Source organism: Diabrotica undecimpunctata, chromosome 3 (genome assembly GCF_040954645.1).
Source record: "Diabrotica undecimpunctata isolate CICGRU chromosome 3, icDiaUnde3, whole genome shotgun sequence".
In the NCBI taxonomy this organism is placed as follows: domain Eukaryota; kingdom Metazoa; phylum Arthropoda; class Insecta; order Coleoptera; family Chrysomelidae; genus Diabrotica; species Diabrotica undecimpunctata.
In genome coordinates this window covers 149,429,318-149,449,155 of record NC_092805.1, presented here as the reverse complement: position 1 = coordinate 149,449,155, position 19,838 = coordinate 149,429,318, and the positions used below count along the sequence as shown (strand labels likewise).

Here is a 19,838-nt window from a genome sequence, read left to right as displayed (position 1 = left end):
TTGATAAACCTTCAATCGAAGAAACATTTTGGTTCCGATGTTCCTGTAGTGAGTTCTCGTCAGAACATCCTGGTAGTGGGTTTTGTTCATAATTTTCTCTATCTGTTGTTATAGACGGCAAAAATTGCCAATCGTCGAAGACATATGGATTGAACGGTTCTATTCCTGTCTTTTTAAATGCATTTATTGAATTTGATAGAAGAGCACTTTTTAAATATGCTCTATTAAAGATACTGGTTACTTTAAATTGTGGTCTAACAAATCCTACGTCCAACATTTGAACGTGATGAGAGCAGTGAGCAGGAAAACAAAACATGATATTACCGTTTTCTTTTGCAAACTGGAGAGCTTCAAAACTTTTATGACTACCATGACCATCGAGTAACAACAAAACTTGGTTGGTTTTAGAAGCCTTTGAATACCTTAAAAAATGTTGCATCCAGAGACAGAAAATGTCGGAAGTCATCCATCCTTTTTCTTGAGCGAAGGCTACACTTCCAGTAGGTGCATCGATCATAAGTTCGTCTTTCTTTCTCTGTCGAGGAAAAATCAAAGCAGGAAGAACATATGTTCCAATTGCATTCATTGCACATACGACCGTAACATGTAGACCGCGCTCTGCACTACTTAAAGCAATAACTTGTTTGTGACCTTTACTAGCATAAATCTTCTGCGGTCTCTTTTGCACAGTTGTCAAACTGGACTTGTCCATGTTATAAAAGTTTTCCGGTGGAAATTGAAATTCGTCTAATATGTACTAATGCTGTAAAATACACACATATATTTGGTTTATTAAAAGCTTGAGCTCTTGCCAACGAAGTATTTTCTGGAGTTCGTAATAATATTCGAGGATTTCGCTTTAAAAAGTCTCTGACTCATTTCCAGCCTGCCATCTTGGTTTCCTTATTAAACCTACTTCGTATACAAGTTTTCGTAAATCTTTACTGGTCAGGCCAAAAAAACGAGCTTCCATGGTGATAATATGGTCAGCAATTTCCTTTTCAATAGTAGTGGAACATATTGGTCTTCGTCCTCCCAAATCACCTTTGGCACTCCTTTGTTGCTAATTAAAGCGCCTTTTCAATGTCGTTTTTGGAACGTTAAATGTTTTGCTGCCAGCTTAAACCCCATGGTTTTTTCGTGTATGCTTTTTAAAGCTTATGCATATTAGTCTCATTCCACTGTTGCCTTTTATGAGGATCCATCCCTGTAAAATGTATTATGTTAATCGTTAAGTAGCAACTTATTTTCTTTTTTGTATGATGGAGCCCTAGTCCGTAACGACAAAGGGGTCCATCATAGGCAAATATACAAGACAGTAAGTTTAATTCTGTTACTTTTGTTTTGACCATTCTAACCTAAAACAAAGTATAGTATTTGACAAAGAAAGTGTAGTCATTTTATACAAAACAAAAGCAACACTTAGCTTAACATATGTTACTAGTAAAATATTACTTACCAAAAATTTACTGTTATAACCGCCACGGGTCTGAAACTTTGCAAATACTAAACTACAAACTTCGTGCGCAAGCGGCAACCGGCGATGTGCAAGTAACCCCGCCATATTTGAAATTACAGCAGGGGGTCCATCATAGGCAGGGGTCCAACATAGGCACACTTCCCCTACTAAACTTTTGCGTCAAATTTTTTTAAAAAATATTCTACGAAGTCACAGTAGGTCTAAGTTTGGAGAATCCAATTTATTGTTTGGTTCTAGCGGACTTCCTACAACCATGTTCGAAGTCAATGAAAGAAATTGGACCTTGTATATTGAAAAATGTGGAACTAATTCGACCTCGACTACCAAATGGTATTCCAGAATTGTTGATTCCACCGATGAATCCATTTAAATTACCAGAAGCAACCTTAAGAGCAAGCGGATTTGAGTAAGTCAACTTATTTTGGTTCTGAATTTTCATGTCATATTTTACCTTTTAAATATTACGTAAAGGTACGACCGCCAAATACTCCAGGTACGAAAAGTTTTTGTTTTTAATAGTTGAAGTCTACATTTATTTTGATTTACCAAATAAAAGTAAAATGAGCTCTTGAAATCATAATATTGCTTTGCATAACAAATATGTGTTTTTACCCCAATCACTTTAGACTTCATGTTAATACAAACAATAAATAAAATATTTTTACAGAACCGATCTTTTTGCGTAAGAGTACATAATACTTACTCAGAGGAGAAAAGTGAAGAAAATGGAACACCCCAAGGATCAGTCCTAAGCCCTACTTTATTCTTAGTGGCAATAAATAATATTATTAACAACCTTACTAAACCTCTAAAGGCTCGACTTTTCGCAGATGACCTTGTTGTCTATATCAAAGGAAATAAAACCGAATCAATGACAAACGCTTTGCAGTGTTTTCTAAACCAATTAGAACAATGGTCTCTAACGACCGGATTCAAATTTTCAGTAACAAAAACATCAGGTATACTCTTCTCCAAAAAGGTTTCATCAATGCCCCCTACATTAAAATTATACAACACTATGCTACCATTTAAACCAACGGCAAAGTTCTTAGGTATGTGGTTTGATCAAAAACTTACTTGGCAAGAACATATAAAACAAACAGTTTTAACATGTCATAAAAGACTGAATCTAATGAAAACATTGGCAAACCGAAATTGGGGATCAGATCAGGAAACTCTGTTGAGAATATATAAAACACTAATTAGATCTAAATTAGATTATGGATCAATTGCATATGCATCTGCTTCAAAAACACTACTTAAAAAACTTGACAGCATACACAACGCTGGTATTAGAATTGCACTTGGAGCCTTCCGGACAACTCCCTCCGAAAGCATACTGAGCGAAGCCGGCGAACCACCTCTAAATTATCGAAGAATATACTTAGCTCTGGCGCATGCTACATCTATAGCCTCAAATATAAAAAAACCCCTCTACTGTAATACTTTTAGTAACAAATATATTAATTATTACAATAATAAGCCCCGTGCTCCCAAACCTTATTACGAGAGAATCCGATTATATAGCTCCAGACTGAACATTCAATTCCCAACAGTATTTCAAACGAATACCAATAACTATCTAGCTTGGACTATTGAACAGCCCAAAGTCATTACAGCGTTAAGTATATATAATAAACATGAAACTAGTCCTATTATTTTTAAAGTTAAACTAAATTCAATCCTAGATCAACAATACAATGAGTGGGTTAAAATTTATACAGATGCATCCAAAGGTGAACTTGGCGTTGGAGTAGCAGTGGTAACCCCAAATGACACTTTTCAATTTAAACTTCCTCTAAATTCAAAGCATCTATACTGCAGAACTATTTGGTTTGCTCAAAGCCATCAAGCAAGTAAATATTAAAAACATCCCTTGTTGTCTAGTCCCTTCTGACTCTCTCAGCGCAGTCAAAGCTATGCAAAATGTATACCCTAAACACCCCATTGAGAAAATTATCAGGGCCGAATTAATGAAAGCTCAAGAAAATTTCAGAAGAGTCCACTTCCTATGGATACCATCTCATATAGGTATAGAAGGGAATGAAGAAGCAGATACTAGTGCGCGTAACGCTATCACAAGTGACGTATCAGAAACAGAGTGTTGGAGTATCGCAGGCGATCTAAAAGTTTATTTCAAAAATAAGGTGTTAAGTGCGTGGAATCGGGAGTGGAATGACTCTAGTTCGAAACTCAGAACCATCAAAAGTGATATTTTTTCATGGAAGTGCACAGCCAGAAGTAGAAGATGCCAAACTATTATTACACGTCTACGACTTGGACACTGTAGGTATACTCATGCCTATCTCTTCTCAAATAGTGAACCTCCAAAATGCGAAGCATGTAATACAGTAGACAGTATAAAGCACTTCTTGATAGACTGTCCTAAATATGTAAATCAAAGACAGTCTTACAATTTGCCAAATAACCTGAAAGCACTCCTCAACAAAAGTTTAGTTCCGAACAATTTATTAGGGTACTTAAAATCTATAAATATGTTACACAAAATTTAACTTAATTATTTGTTACAAATGTTCAATTGTTCACAAATTGTAATTAATTGTTACAATGATTGACTGTTACAAATGTTAATTTAATATTATTACAAATGTTACAGGAATGTCGCTAATAACCTTTGGGTGGATGCGACTTTGTTTCTTTAAATAAAAAAAAAAATAAATACAATATTTTTAATTAATAAATAAACTTTAAATTAAGTTTAGGCAGTAAGATGTCTGACTTTTACACAGAAGGCCAGGAATCGAATTCCAGCGCCGGAGAGAACATCTAAAGTCTATCTGTTCGCAACTGGTAGCTCATTACAAATGCAAATCTTCAGTAATCTGCAAACAGCAGGTAAAGTGGTCACTCACGGAAGAAATCACTCAAAATAATAACCTTTCCTGTTGAAATGTAGTTTTAGATAATATTTTTCAAAAAGTCCACCCTATTCACATAGAAATAATAATACAAACCGATGGATTATATACCTAACAGGTATGAAAATCATGGGTCAGTGTTGGAGAATCAAAAAGAGACAAATTAAAGGGTAAGGTTTTAAATAAAATTAATATTAAAGCCGATACATCGTATTGATATCTAACATTTAAGCAATGTGCGTAAATTAAAAATTTTCCGATTTTCTTATAAATTATAGATTTCCATTTCTTTTGTGTCAGATTCGTTGTCCGGTCCGATTGGAACGATTATAATTTGACAAAGTTCTTCAATGTTATTATCAATAGTTCACAATCTTTCTTCCTCTTTTTATCTTTCGTTACGTTTTTTATGTAATTTAATAAAAGTTTCTTGACATCCTTCAATTTAAAAGTTGTATTTTATCTGGCCACTTCACCTTTTGCTTTAGCCCATATTAACTCTATTGGATTTATTTGACAATGATAACGTGGCAAACGTAATACCAGTGTTCCTTTTGCTTTTGCCATTTAATCAAGGACGTTTTTTTATAGTGCAATTTATGTTACCTTGACGTTCGTAGTAATTCCGTTTTAAGCATAGTCTGATCATACGGTATTGTTGTGCGTTGAAGCCAGTCAATTATATATGCTTTTTTCACGAGACTGTCTGTAACTTTTTCACTAATTTGCTGTGATAGCTGGCGTTATCAAAAACAACGACAGAATTTTTTTTTTTTTTATTAGAAAAAGATGTCGCATCCACCAAAAGGTTATTAGCGACGGAACAAAATATAAATAACTAAGTTAAACACCTGCAGATTATACAAAATGTTTATGGATCTGAGATAATTCACTATATTGTCACAGGAACAGTTTTGACCTAGAGCCTGTGGTAGAGCGTTTGGGATCTTGTAGCGCTGTCTTTCTTGGTCATATTTACTACAAATTGTTAAAAAGTGTTCGACTGTTAATCTGACGTTACACTGATCACATATAGGTGGATTTTTCTTTGTGAAAAGGTAGGAGTGCGTTAATCTGATATGTCCTAGACGTAAACGCGCAACCGCAATTTGTTCTCGTCTATTGCGCGACGATGGAAACCACTGAGACACATTATTTTTGATTTTATTTAAATTGGAATTAGTTTGAGACCACTCATTTCGCCACAAACACAACACTTTATTTTTAAAATAAGCTTTTAAGTCACTGGAAACACACTTGTCTATCGGCTGGTATTTTAGCAACTTTTCAAAAGGATGTTTCGGAAAAATGTGTTTTAATGAATTTAAAGAGCTAAGGGAATCTGTTATAATCAGGGCTTTTGTGAGTGTAAGCTCGTTAAGAAGTTTCACAGCACGGTATATGGCATAGAGTTCAGCTGAATATGTGCTGCATGCTGGGGGTAAACGGAAAAGAAGATTGTTTTCTGAAGAAACGATTGATGCCCCCACTCCGTCTTCGGATTTAGATGCATCTGTGTAGATTTTATGGTAGTCGGGGTACTTATTTATGAGGGCCTCAAACTTGGACCGAATTAGAGAATGATGTGTATTAGATTTATCTAAATACTCTAGAGATGCATCGCAAGTTGGTATATCGATCAGCCAAGGCTCAGGGTATTTAATATCCGAGGAGAAAACCTCCGGAAAATTAATGTTTAGGTTTTGAAGAATGGATTTAATTCTTTCGTAATAGGGTTTTTTAGTATAGGAATAAGTTTAAATATTTATTTGTAAAAGTGTTTTGATGTATTGGCTTTGAAGTATTGCCCGCGACTGAGGCTGCATGTGATAGAGCAAGGTACATGCGGCGGTGATGTAGCGATGGTTCTCCTAAAAGAGCATAAATACTGGATACAGGTGTAGTTGAGAAAGCCCCTAAGATTAATCTAAGGCTTTTATTATGAATAATATCTAATGATTTCAGTAGAGATTTATTAGCAGTGGAATAGGCAATTGCTCCATAATCTAGCTTAGAACGTATTAAAGATTTATACAGGAGGAGTAGAGTGGATTGGTCTGAGCTCCAGTTTTTATTACAGAGAGATCTTAAAACATTTAATCTTTTATTGCAGGAAAGGATTAGTTCTGAGATGTGATTTTTCCATGTTAACTTTGAATCGAAGATTAAACCCAAGAATTTGTGGTGATCTCTAAATTCTAGCTGTTTCTTATACATTCTTAGGTTAGGAGGTTGTGGCAAGGAGCTTGAAGAGAATATGACTCCTATTGATTTTTCTACTGATAATTGAAAACCTGTAAACTTAACGACAGAATTATTTGGTAGAAAATTCAATACTTGAGAAAAGTAATCTTCAAAAACATCGGAGTTCATTTCTTCGTGCTAATCTTTAGTGGATTTTAAAACAAACGCAAATAAACCATTCTTCTCAAAACGGTGTTCGCTACCAATGTGCGTGATTATTAATCTTCGACCATTTACTGCTGGAGCATTTAAACCAGTAGAATATCCCTCTAGAATGGCTTGTCAAGAACTTCTAATATTGTAATAACGTGTGTGAGAAAAAGTCTCTTGGTTTTCATTCTTTGAAATAGAAGGTTGTGCAAATTAGAAGAGATAAGGTTCTCGTGCAAGGAGTTAAATTTAAGGTTTAAACAGAGGAAAGTGAAAGTTTTTCGTGTGTTCTCTATCCAACGGCGCTCCAGCACAAATTAAGCATTGGTTTCCTCCAAACTATGCCTTCAACCTTACGAAGATTTTCTCCAGGTTCTTATATGCACCAAAGTTTGCGCGTCCACTGCCACTTCCATAAAAAAACCACAGGCGTGTACTTTAAACCACAGATAGGAATTCGTTAAGTTAAAGTAAATAAATTCATATTATCAACGGTTTATTGTACAGACAATTTAAATTGACAACTACTTTTTAATCAGTTGTGTTCAATAATTTGGAGTATTTCTCACATAAAATTTGTTTCTATTAATTAGACTTCTAGAACACAATATAATTAAAATTAGATCATTTTACATTGTTCTCATATGTAATTTAATAGATAGGTTTATGCACGTGTTCTGAATTCATTTACTTAACTTTCACATTTCGAAAATACTTGTAAACTCGTGTTTGACTAGAAACACAAATAGCCTTGAGAATTTAATTTGAATTAAGAAGGGTTTTGTTGGTATAATCCATTGAATAAATTAAAGACACCATTAAGTACAGAGTGGTATTAGTGCAGGACCTTTGACTACATTTATTGTTTTCATACCAATAAACCATACCAATATATGTACATATAACAATAATATTATTATGTAATTATCAAAGGAAGCTAAAAGTTTTTAGATGGTTTATAATGATATATTTACATATTTATAACCCTGTTTGACTACAAATAAGTATGTAAATAATTTTAAGAACAGACCAATTATCTTATTTTTTACAACTTATTTATAGAGGAACATTTAAAAGTGACTTTTTAAACAGACAAAATTTTCTGTTTATATTTGGTAACATTATCAAAAATAAAGGAAACTTATAATCAAACGCCTAATATTAATTCAGCACGGGTTTCTTCTTCTTTTGAAAATTTAATTTTCTTCTTCAAAACATAAATACATAATTCGCATCTCCTTAGACTTATTTTTCCTTGGAATTTTTTAAAAATACACAAAGTCTAGGACCAATTTTTAAAATATGGAATAAATTAGGTCCTTAAAACTATCACCTTACCAGGCTTGTAGTTTTTAGGATCAATTTTTTATACAGGAACTTCCACCAAGTAATATAACTGGAACGAACACAGCATAATACCAGACAGATATGAAGGGTGTAAAATCAAAGTCGGCAATCTCCCATTTCAATAATTTTGGGAAACCGCGAAAAACTGTAGAAACTAAGAAAATTAAAATAAAACAATAAAACTATTGAAGAATGATATAAAATTTGGTTTGTGATCGCATGTCCAGAAAGAGGAGCTTAAGAAATTATTTCTTTTCCTTTTTTTTAATATTTTAGTTTGGAGATTGTGTTTTTTTTTTAAATTTATTTACGCTGTAACCACAAGGGTTATTAGCGACCTAAAAATAAAATACAGGTAAAGTTAGAAAAAATTACAATAATTGATACAGTCCTGAAACTTTAAGATAACTTATTGTGTTTTTGATGTTCATGTTTTTTTAAGGCTTCCTTTATATTATTTGGGATATTGTGCTTCTTTCTTGCTGCTTCATATGTTTTGCACTGAGTTAGTATATGCTTCACGGAGAGTGTTACTTGACAATTTTCACACATTGGCGGCACAGTTCGCGTAAAGAGGTGTTGTTATTTTGTGATGCACTCCACTTATTTTGCCACGCACTTAACACTTTATATTTTATTTCTGACTTGAAGTCATCTAAAGAAACCTCATTAATAAGAATGGAGAGCTGGCTGAAGGATGCTAAGCGAGCTAGTTCATCTGCTTCTTCATTTCCTTGTATACCTGAATGTGATGGAACAAACATGAAGACAACAGTGATCTTATTATTATTTAGAATCTCTATTTATGATTTGATATGTGAGGCAATTGGATTATTGGTATATAAACATTTGATAGTGTGAAGTGAGCTTAGTGAATCGGTTATTATGAGAGATGCGGACTGTTTCGACTTTTTTATGTGGATCAGTGCTTGTAATATTGCAAATAACTCTGCAGTGTATGACGAAGTAATGGGATTGAATTTAAATTTTAAGGATATATTGGGTATGAGGATGGCTGCACCAACACCGTCTGAAGATTTGGATGCGTCAGTGTATATCTTATAGTGATTTTTATAAGTTTCCATTTCTATTAAGAATGATTGTTTGATCAGGTCTGTTATAGTCTCACGTTTTTTATATATACTAAGGTTATTATTAATCCTGGGAATTGGTATTAACCCAGGTGGAGAAGTTAGGAAATTTGTTGGAAGAATTTCAAGAAATTCAAGATGTAGGTCATGAAGGTTTCTTCTAACTCTTTCATAAAATAGTGGGTCTAGTCTTGTTGTAGAGAAAGTGTTTTGAAATCGATCTGTGAACGTATTGGTATAAGTAGGGTGTTCTTTATTACTAGCTATTTTAGAAGCATATGAAAGAGAAAGGTGTTTGCATCGTAAACTTAGGGGTGGTTCTCCTGTTAAGCATTGTAAACTTTCAACTGGCGTCGTTCGAAACGCACCTGTAGCTATTCGTAGAGCTGTGTTTTGAACATTTTCTAAAGTTTTCAATACTGATACTTTGCTTGATAAATAAACTATTATACCATAGTGGAGTTTGGATCTAACTAAGGATTTATATACATGTAATAGTGTATTTTGATCTGCTCCCCAGTTTTTGCCTCTAAATAGTTTTCATAAAATTGGCATGATTTTTTAAGTTCTGTATGTTTTTCCAGGAGAGCTTTTGGTCGAAAACCATACCCAAAAATCTGATATTATTTGTGAAACTGATAGTTTCATTATATAGCTTCAGATGTGGAGTTAGAGTGTTATGTTTTCGTGTGACAACAAGAATTCTTGTTTAAAAGGTCCGTTCCTGTTCCGCTTAATAATTTCCTTAAGAATCGTAATCTGCACCATGCATTCCAAAGAAACACATGGACGAAAACAAGCCACATGTGAAAATTATGACGAGCTGATCCAAAACAATCGAAAAGATTAGTGTGGTTTGACCCTCGAAAGAGCTTAAACCAACGTTCTAATGAAGCCATCGGTTAAAATTAAATGAACTAATGTTCTTACAGTTTTACTTGTATTTTTTGTTGCGTTTCTCTCGTTTAGTTTTTAATCTTTAATGTAAAGTTATCGTAGAATTTTTAGAACATCTTTAAAAAAACCCTACAAATTGTTTTTGTAAGTATGAACCCTGTTGGTTTGTTTACTTATATTCTAAAATCTTTTTTATTTGTAGTGAACTGATGATGCTTTTAAAAATAAAAGCGAAACGTATTCGAATAAAGCAATAAAGTAGTTGACGACTTTTATTTGCCAATTATTGACCGATAAAACCTCTGCTATTCAACCATTGAATATATTCCAATATATATATATATATATATATATATATATATATATATATATATATATATATATATATATATATATATATATATATATATATATACCAATATTTAAACCTAAAGCATTCATTGTCACTATTGCAACAAGCAACTGCAAAGCGCATTTTAAAAAAGGTACAAAACCAGATATACAATGGCAAATAAAAACTTTTAGTTTTACAAAAAAAACTACTAAACAGTATAATAAACTATACAGTAACTAAACACCACACGTACTTTTTAAGTCACTCTAATGCTTTAACTAAAGAAAAAACGCGATAAATTGATACAAAAAAGCTCGTTAACTATCATTACAAAATAATGGGTTCGAGCGTTCTTGACTACGTCACACACCTGGGTCAACTGTCAAATGTCATGCGCAATATCATACTGTAACGGTAAATCTAAAAATGTATTCATCACGTGCGTGCGCTACGTGGTTCTTATTGGCCGCATCGGAGATTGCCGTGTTTGGTACGTACTCAGCTATGGAGATTGACGCTTTTGATCCCCACATGAAGTTTTAACTGCGATTTGTATAAAGTTAAGACCGATTTTGGTTCTTACAAATAGTTAGTTAGTAATAGGTCGATCGGATAGCCAAGCGGGCTGGGCGGCTGGCTTCTCCTTCGCTTCAATGCGAGAGATGTCAGTTCAATCCCCAGCTCGGTGAACAGAAAACAAAAAGGCTAACGCAGCAGTTTAAAATTCTAAATGAATCTGCGGCTTAGTCTGGAATATGCTGGTATCTGATCGGCCTATGGTGGAGCAGTACGGCAAGAGATAAGGGCTTGCGGCTCGGTGATACTCCTCCATAGATCCCTACCAGAAGGGCGTGTGCCGCCTAAATACCGGGTATATATATATATATATATATATATATATATATATATATATATATATATATATATATATATACAAATAGTTTTATCTAACAGATAATAAAAAAAAACGCAACAGATGGCGTCCCTAACTCAAAACAAGAAAAAGTGGAGATTGCCGCCTTAGATTTTACAAACCTTATATTAGAAAGATAAAAGGGGTAGGTAGTTATCTATTATCGCATGAAGAGGAAAATCTATATAAAATATTTCCAAAAAAACTTAACAAATAACAAGGCACCTGTGAAAACGATATCATTGTTGAATTTCTAAGAGTGTCTTGAAAAGGAGAGGTTTCAGGATGTGAAAACTACATAGGAATACCATTACAAAATACAATACAGAAAATTTTAGCCATATTGATAAGAAATAAAATTAAAACTAAAGTTAACCCTTAACTGGTGTGGGGAAAAAAGAAAACGTTTAAGTTTTGACGGGATCAAATTAGAATTTTAATTTTTTGTTTAAATAAAACAAAAAATAAATGTACAAAGGTGAAAATAGTGGTAATTAGTAGTATAGTAATTATTTGTTAGTATAATAAAGCTATAAAAACCAACATATATTACATACTACGAATGTTTTAGGAACAAAATATACAGGGTCAATACCAAAACTAGGTTAATGTTAAAAATCTTGAAATAAACAAAAAAACCCCGTTAGCGTGTCGAAAATAAAGAATTCCCATTAAGAAATATTCAAATATCTTAAAAAAATTTAAATTAAGTTAATTTGCGAATATACACAAATCAACAGCCAAGCTGCTGTTCCTTACATCTGTTACAAGAATTTGTTTTGATACAATGATTTTTACAAACGGGTTTATGTCATTTGTTACATACAAGTGACTGTTTTTTATCATTATATGAACAAATATAACACCTTGCAGGTTTATATGCTCTTTTAACGAGCCTATCTTGGTCTTGGTTGTCGTGTAGAATGTGGCCAGCTCGACGAATAACTTTTCTCAATTCCCTGGGAATATTCACCATTTGAACACGCCTAATTAAGTAGTCCTGTATTAGTTCTTGCTCCTATTCTAATCCATATGGATTCTTCATCCAATCTGTAATAATAAAGAATCCAACATCTTGCAACATATCTGCTTTTCATATTCCAGGCACCAAATATTGATAAAAACATAAGGGCCTCATTTAAACATTTTTAGCTCTCCACCATTGAATCAGATATTTGTATAGATGATTGCCTACATACAATCATAACTATTATCAAACTTCAATCCACCCGCAATAATACCTACAAGTCGTAAAAATGAAAGATTACCCATAAACGATCATATCAATCACTTATTTTGTATTTGCTGTCTTTTTCTATAACAAACATTTGTTATAATAAACTAAACAGTAACTAAACACCATACGTACTTTTTAAGTCACTGTAATGCTTTAACTAAAGAAAAAACGCGATAAATTGATAAAATTAATACAAAAAGCTCGTTAACTATCATTACAAAATAGTGGGTTCGAGCGTTCTTGACTACGTCACACACCTGGGTCAGCTGTCAATAATATCATGCGCAATATCATACTTTAACGGTAAATCTAACCATGTATTCATCACTTGCGTGAGCTACGTGGTTCTTATTGGCCGCATCGGAGATTGCCGTGTTTGGTACGTACTCAGCTATGGAGATTGACGCTTTTGATCCCCATATGAAGTTTTAACTGCGATTTGTATAAAGTTAAGACCGATTTTGGTTCTTACAAATAGTTTTATCTAACAGATAATAAAAAAAAACGCAACAGATGGCGCCCCTAACTCAAAACAAGAAAAAGTGGAGATTGCCGCCTTAGATTTTACAAACCTTATATTAGAAAGATAAAAGGGGTAGGTAGTTATCTATTATCGCATGAATAGGAAAATCTATATAAAATATTTCCAAAAAAACTTAACAAATAACAAGGCACCTGTGAAAACGATATCATTGTTGAATTTCTAAGAGTGTCTTGAAAAAAAGAAGTTTCAGGATGTGAAAACTACATAGAAATACCATTACAAAAATACAATACAGAAAGTTTTAGCCATATTGATAAGAAATAAAATTAAAACTAAAGTTAACCCTTAACTGGTGTGGGGAAAAAAGAAAACGTTTAAGTTTTGACGGGATCAAATTAGAATTTGAATTTTTTGTTTAAATAAAACAAAAAATAAATGTATAAAGGTGAAAATAGTGGTAATTAGTAGTATAGTAATTATTTATTATTATAATAAAGCTATAAAAACCAACATATATTACTACGAATGTTTCAGGAACAAAATATACATGGCCATACCATTTCAGTCTTTTGCATTCTATAGTTTCCAGGTCGTCAATGTCTATGCCCATACGCTCTCTGATTTCAGTATTCAGTATAAGAAATATTCAAATATCTTAAAAAATTTAAATTAAGTTAATTCCAGGCACCAAATATTGATAAAAACATAAGGGCCTCATTTAAAAATTTTTAGCTCTCCACCATTGAATCAGATATTTGTATAGATGATTGCCTACATACAATCATAACTATTATCAATCTTCAATCCACCCCCAATAATACCTACAAGTCGGAAAAATGACAGATTACCCATAAACGATCATATCAATCACTTATTTTGTATTTGCTGTCTTTTTCTATAACAAACATTTGTTATTTATAGAAAAAGACAGCAAATACAAAATAAGTGATTGATATGATCCTTCATGGGTAATCGTTCATTTTTCCGGCTGTATTTTACATTTCTTCCAACAAACTTTCAGGGCAAATCACACTTTCAATTCCAACATGTTGATTTATAATTAATCAAATTTTAACATATTTAATTATACATAATGTTGGCTACATTCAGCTTTGTGCACAAGATTATTGATTATTCAAAATTTAGATGTTAACTAATGTTTGTGCGGATTCATTAAATATAGAAAGCGAACAGAATAAAAGATGCAATATAATGCTGGTGGAATTATGACTGAATATATGACTTGAAATAAATGTTATTGAGAGATAATATTCACCAGTATACCTAATCCAATTTTTTGTTAACCAAAAATATAGATTAAACATGCCTAAGATGGGATACGAATTATGGCAAAATATCATCTGCATGTATAAAATTAATTACATTTAGAAAACACAACAGTATTCTTACCTTAATAAAAGTAACACACTTTTAATAAAGAAAATATATATACAAACAAAACTGATAACATGCACCCGGGATGAGTGTTACTACCATACTAATAGTATAAATTAGGTACATTCGGGACCATCTCGGGACCATCAAGTACGACATTTCGCTTGTAAGTTTATGAGATTTGAAACTGGTCGATTTTGCACGCCAGTCGATATTCTCCAACTCTCCCCTACTTTGCGATATGTATTTATTTTATACTAATTTTTTAGGGCTACCTTTAAAGACATAGAACTATTTAATTTGGATAAATTTGACATAAAAGAATTTCAGTGCAACACAGAGAATTTAAAGATAAAAATTTCTGCAGAATTTCCGGTTATGGTAGGAAAATGTAAATACAAGATAAAAGGAAAGGTATTAGTGCTGGATCTTGACAGTTCTGGCGACTTTAACGGAAATTTCTGTGAGTATATTTACAAAATTGATAATTTTAAATTAAACACCAATATTAAAAAAACTTAAACAAAATTAAAAATATATTTACAATTGTGAATTATTGTCGAATATTTTTTCGAATAAAGGTCGCGGCATATTATCGTGCACGTATAGTTTCCGGCACGTAGCGTTTCGAGTCCAGCAGTTGGACTGCGCGTTCACATTTTCATACATAGAACGTTTCAGTTTGGTTCGGTGAAGATATCATCTCGCTTTTCTAGACAAAAATTATGTGCAATTGCTCTTCTACTTAACGATGAAGAATGAAAAACTGTGTTAAAAAGAAGGTTTGAAGTACATCCAATGCTAACAGAAAGGAAGAAGGAAGGTGAATACTGGACTTTATACAGAGAATTAATTGATGACGAAAAATATTATGGATATTTTAGAATCAACAGGATTCAGTTTCAATATGTTTTAAATTTAATTACACCTTCAGTTAAAAAACAAAATACTACATTTAACGAAGCCGTACATAGCAAAATAAAAAGTATTTTTAAAAAGAAGAGGTATCACTTCCATACAAAAGTCCTAATTGTTTATCACTTCCGTGATTAATTGTCACAAAGCAATAAAAACACATGCATAAATGACAAAATAGCCTCGAAAATTATTTTTTTAAATACTCTGTATCAAAATCAAACAAATACCTAAATAAACAACGAGGGGAAGACGACGGACATCTAATTCACATTATCCTTACCAACCGGTTACGACTCGTTACGTAGCCGTTGGCATCAGTAAAATATTGTTTTCAAATATACTGAACGGAAACGTTAAGTGTCTGAAACGCTACGTTCTGGACAGTGTAAGTTGTTCATATTTAAAACCATTTAAGTTATATTTTTCGGAAACTAAGCGCTATGTGCTGGAAACGCAACGTGCATGATAATATGCCACGACCTTAAATGTCTTTAACCCTTTATCGGTACATGTAACGATACGGTAATATTGTATATTATAACCTTTATCGGGCACCACTTTAAAATGGCTTTAAAAAATAAGTTATTTATATAAGCAGTCTCTAAATGTTAAGTATAATCAAATAGTGATATTTATATATCTGAAACATTATCCTGGAACAAGTTATAGAATGTAAGCATATGGTAATAAGGCCTGCAAAATAAACATAAAAAATTACTAAACTTTTTATTATTACATCTATATGATGACAAGAAAACAAAACAGTTTATAATTTTTTGTTTTGATGAAAGGCTTTGAAACAGTTTTTCTCCTCAGTGAGACGGAGCCTTGCATTATATTTTTCGCACTTTAGACGACTCGTTCCCTTGATGCAATACCTACATCTTCTATTTTGGGGTATGTATTGGCCAAGTAGCACAGCAAGCGATGGAGAGGTCAATGCTGAATATATCCCTCAGAGACAGAGTATCAAATACAATAATTAGGAGAAAAACTGGTGTTACTGGCGAAGTTCAAAGGATTACAACATTGAAATAGAACTGGGCGGGGCATGTTGCCAGATTAAAAGATGGAAGGTGGACAAAGAAAATTCTGGAATGGAGACCTCCTCCAACAAGGTGGTCAGATGACATCAAACGCATTGAGCACAACTGGATTCAGGATGCTCAAGATAGAATGCATTGGAATTATTTACGGGAGGCCTATGTCCAGCAGTGGACTCAAAACGGTTGATGATGATTGGCCAATGTGTATAAAAATCCAATCTTGATTTGAACCCTGACACAAACTTGGTCTTCCTCTTCTGGAACCTTTTCCAACTTGACATAATGCTTTTGCAATGTTCAAAGCTTTACAGCCTATTTTGTACAACAACCAAGCATTTGTCATAAATATGTCAATAATATAGGCAAAAATTGTAAACTACCATCTTTTAGCTTTGTGTGGAGATTTGTAAAAACCATTAGTGGCGTTAGCCGTATCTTCGCATCCCATGTTTCGCATAAAATCCTCAATATAACCAGCCACCACTGATAGTTTCATAGTTTCATAGTTTCATAGTTTCATAGTTTCATAGTTTCATAGTTTCATAGTTTCATAGTTTCATAGTTTCATAGTTTCATAGTTTCATAGTTTCATAGTTTCATAGTTTCATAGTTTCATAGTTTCATAGTTTCATAGTTTCATAGTTTCATAGTTTCATAGTTTCATAGTTTCATAGTTTCATAGTTTCATAGTTTCATAGTTTCATAGTTTCATAGTTTCATAGTTTCATAGTTTCATAGTTTCATAGTTTCATAGTTTCATAGTTTCATAGTTTCATAGTTTCATAGTTTCATAGTTTCATAGTTTCATAGTTTCATAGTTTCATAGTTTCATAGTTTCATAGTTTCATAGTTTCATAGTTTCATAGTTTCATAGTTTCATAGTTTCATAGTTTCATAGTTTCATAGTTTCATAGTTTCATAGTTTCATAGTTTCATAGTTTCATAGTTTCATAGTTTCATAGTTTCATAGTTTCATAGTTTCATAGTTTCATAGTTTCATAGTTTCATAGTTTCATAGTTTCATAGTTTCATAGTTTCATAGTTTCATAGTTTCATAGTTTCATAGTTTCATAGTTTCATAGTTTCATAGTTTCATAGTTTCATAGTTTCATAGTTTCATAGTTTCATAGTTTCATAGTTTCATAGTTTCATAGTTTCATAGTTTCATAGTTTCATAGTTTCATAGTTTCATAGTTTCATAGTTTCATAGTTTCATAGTTTCATAGTTTCATAGTTTCATAGTTTCATAGTTTCATAGTTTCATAGTTTCATAGTTTAATAGTTTCATAGTTTCATAGTTTAATAGTTTCATAGTTTCATAGTTTAATAGTTTCATAGTTTCATAGTTTCATAGTTTCATAGTTTCATAGTTTTATAGTTTCATAGTTTAATCAATGGAGTATTAATTTTTAGTGTGAAACTTTTTAAAATTTTCTTTAACTTTTTCTAAAAGCGGACGTATTTTGAAAACCCTATCTGTTGTAGTTTGTGTTATATGTTCATTATTATTAAAACGAATAAATCTTCTCAGAAGTTTAAGACGTTTAATCGACAACAGGCTGGCAACTTGTTCAATACGTGTTATACTGGCCCAACAAAATTGACAAAAAACCTGTCATCTCATCAGGATCAGTACCAATGCTTGTGATTATTGTTTGAGTACTATACGAATTTGTCTGCTCAATTATGTAGTCTAAAATATTTAGTAACAACAGTTTGGTAAAATACTCCGATGGAGGAAGTAGTTCCTCATTTATTTTAGGAGCAAACTTAGTGTCTCTTTTATTTTGGGGTAAGTTACTTTTCGTCCAGTTAAATGTTATTCCTGACTTTTTCCTTTTTCTAGGAGGTTGATCAGCAGCTTTAGAGTTAGTAGCTAGTAAGTTTTATGTATATTTTATCTGTAGTTTGTCTCCTTATTTGATGAATATGCTTCGCTGGCAATAAATTTTCAGAAGAATCGGAGTGCTTAGAGTCACTTGATATTATATCTGAATCATCATCTAAAATTATTCAAATAGTAATATTTTAGATAAAAATAATATCTTCTTCTTCTTCCTACTTTATAAATATGCTGTTTTACTTCGGTTTTTAGCCTCAACTGACGTTGTCTGACCATCTTTACCTCGGTCGTCCCAATGATCTTCTTCCATTTGGCGATTTGTCTCTTGCTATTAGTACTATTCTATTTTCTGTCATTCTTTCGATGTGTTGATTCCATTCCACTTTTCTTCTTTTGGTCCACGCGTTTATTTCCTTTATACCACATCTCGCTCGTATTTCCTTACTTCTTACTCTGTCTCTTAGAGTTTGGTTTGTTATTTTTCCTAAGACTCTCATTTCTATTGTTTTCAGTAATCTTTGTGTTTTCGCCATATCTGCTCTTGTTTTCGCTGTGTACGTCATTATCGGTCTTATTGTTGATTTATATATCCTGGTTTTCGTTTCCGTTATGAGGTATTTGTTTCTCCAGATTGTGTTGTTGAGATATCCTACTGCTCAGTTTGCCATGTTCACTTGTTTTTTTACTTCTTATTCCACTTTTCCGTAGCTTGACAGTTTTATTCCCAAGTGTTCAGTTTCCATCACTTTTACTACATCACTATTATTTTGTTATTTACGACTAGTTTACATTGTCTCGGTTCCGCTGAACTCCGCCTGCATTGCCCACTAGGTGGATCGAGTGCCCACTAGGTGGACCCACTTGGTGGGTTATGTTGCCGGTCCCAAGCCCGGATAAAGGAGGAGGGTTGTAGGGTTAGGTTAGCAGCCTGCCATATATAAAAATAAAATAAAAAATAATATAAAGTTTGTAAATTATTACCAATAAATGTTCTAACTCGACAATTTTTTTGATGGTTTTCGATAATAATATTTTCTTCACCCTTCTGTATCGGAACTACTAGAAACTTGAATAGCAGGTGGTATTTTACCCTTCGATTTTCCGTAGAAACTACATAAAGGAATCCCATTAAATCCATCCATAATAGCAAAACGCTGAAAACGACAAACTTTTATTGATAATTGTTTCCATATTGTTACCAATGTTTTTGGATAAAGTTATATTATCAATTATCACGTTATATATAATATCATGTAACACAAATCATCAAATATAGGTTTAAGAAACCATCAGTGAATTCGTTTTGCATAGAAATATATTTTTACTTCTTATTAGTAGGCATGTACACAGCTAATCTAACAACTGATGAAAGAACGCGCGAAATTTACAAATATGTGAGAAATGGCTGGCAACATTAACCATTGGTTGACGTTCTCTCATCGCAAATGACCGATACCATATGCCTACACTGAACAGCAAGCCTTGTAAAGCATAGTTTGAGTAAAATATTCGTTTGAATTCAACTTAACCAAATGGTTGCATTATCCAGTAAAGGTTATTGAAATATGTTTGAATGTGTC

General features: G+C 32.6%; 1 protein-coding gene across 1 annotated transcript in view; it reads left to right on the top strand.

Moving 5' to 3' along the window:
• LOC140436084 (uncharacterized) overlaps positions 1 to 19,838 on the top strand; it is a 59,587-nt gene that overhangs the window by 13,465 nt on the left and 26,284 nt on the right. Inside the window, exons 2-3 of the mRNA XM_072524792.1 lie at positions 1,718 to 1,886; positions 14,721 to 14,914. Of these exons, the coding sequence (XP_072380893.1) occupies positions 1,718 to 1,886; positions 14,721 to 14,914 (363 nt within the window). The remainder of the gene's footprint in view (positions 1 to 1,717; positions 1,887 to 14,720; positions 14,915 to 19,838) is intronic.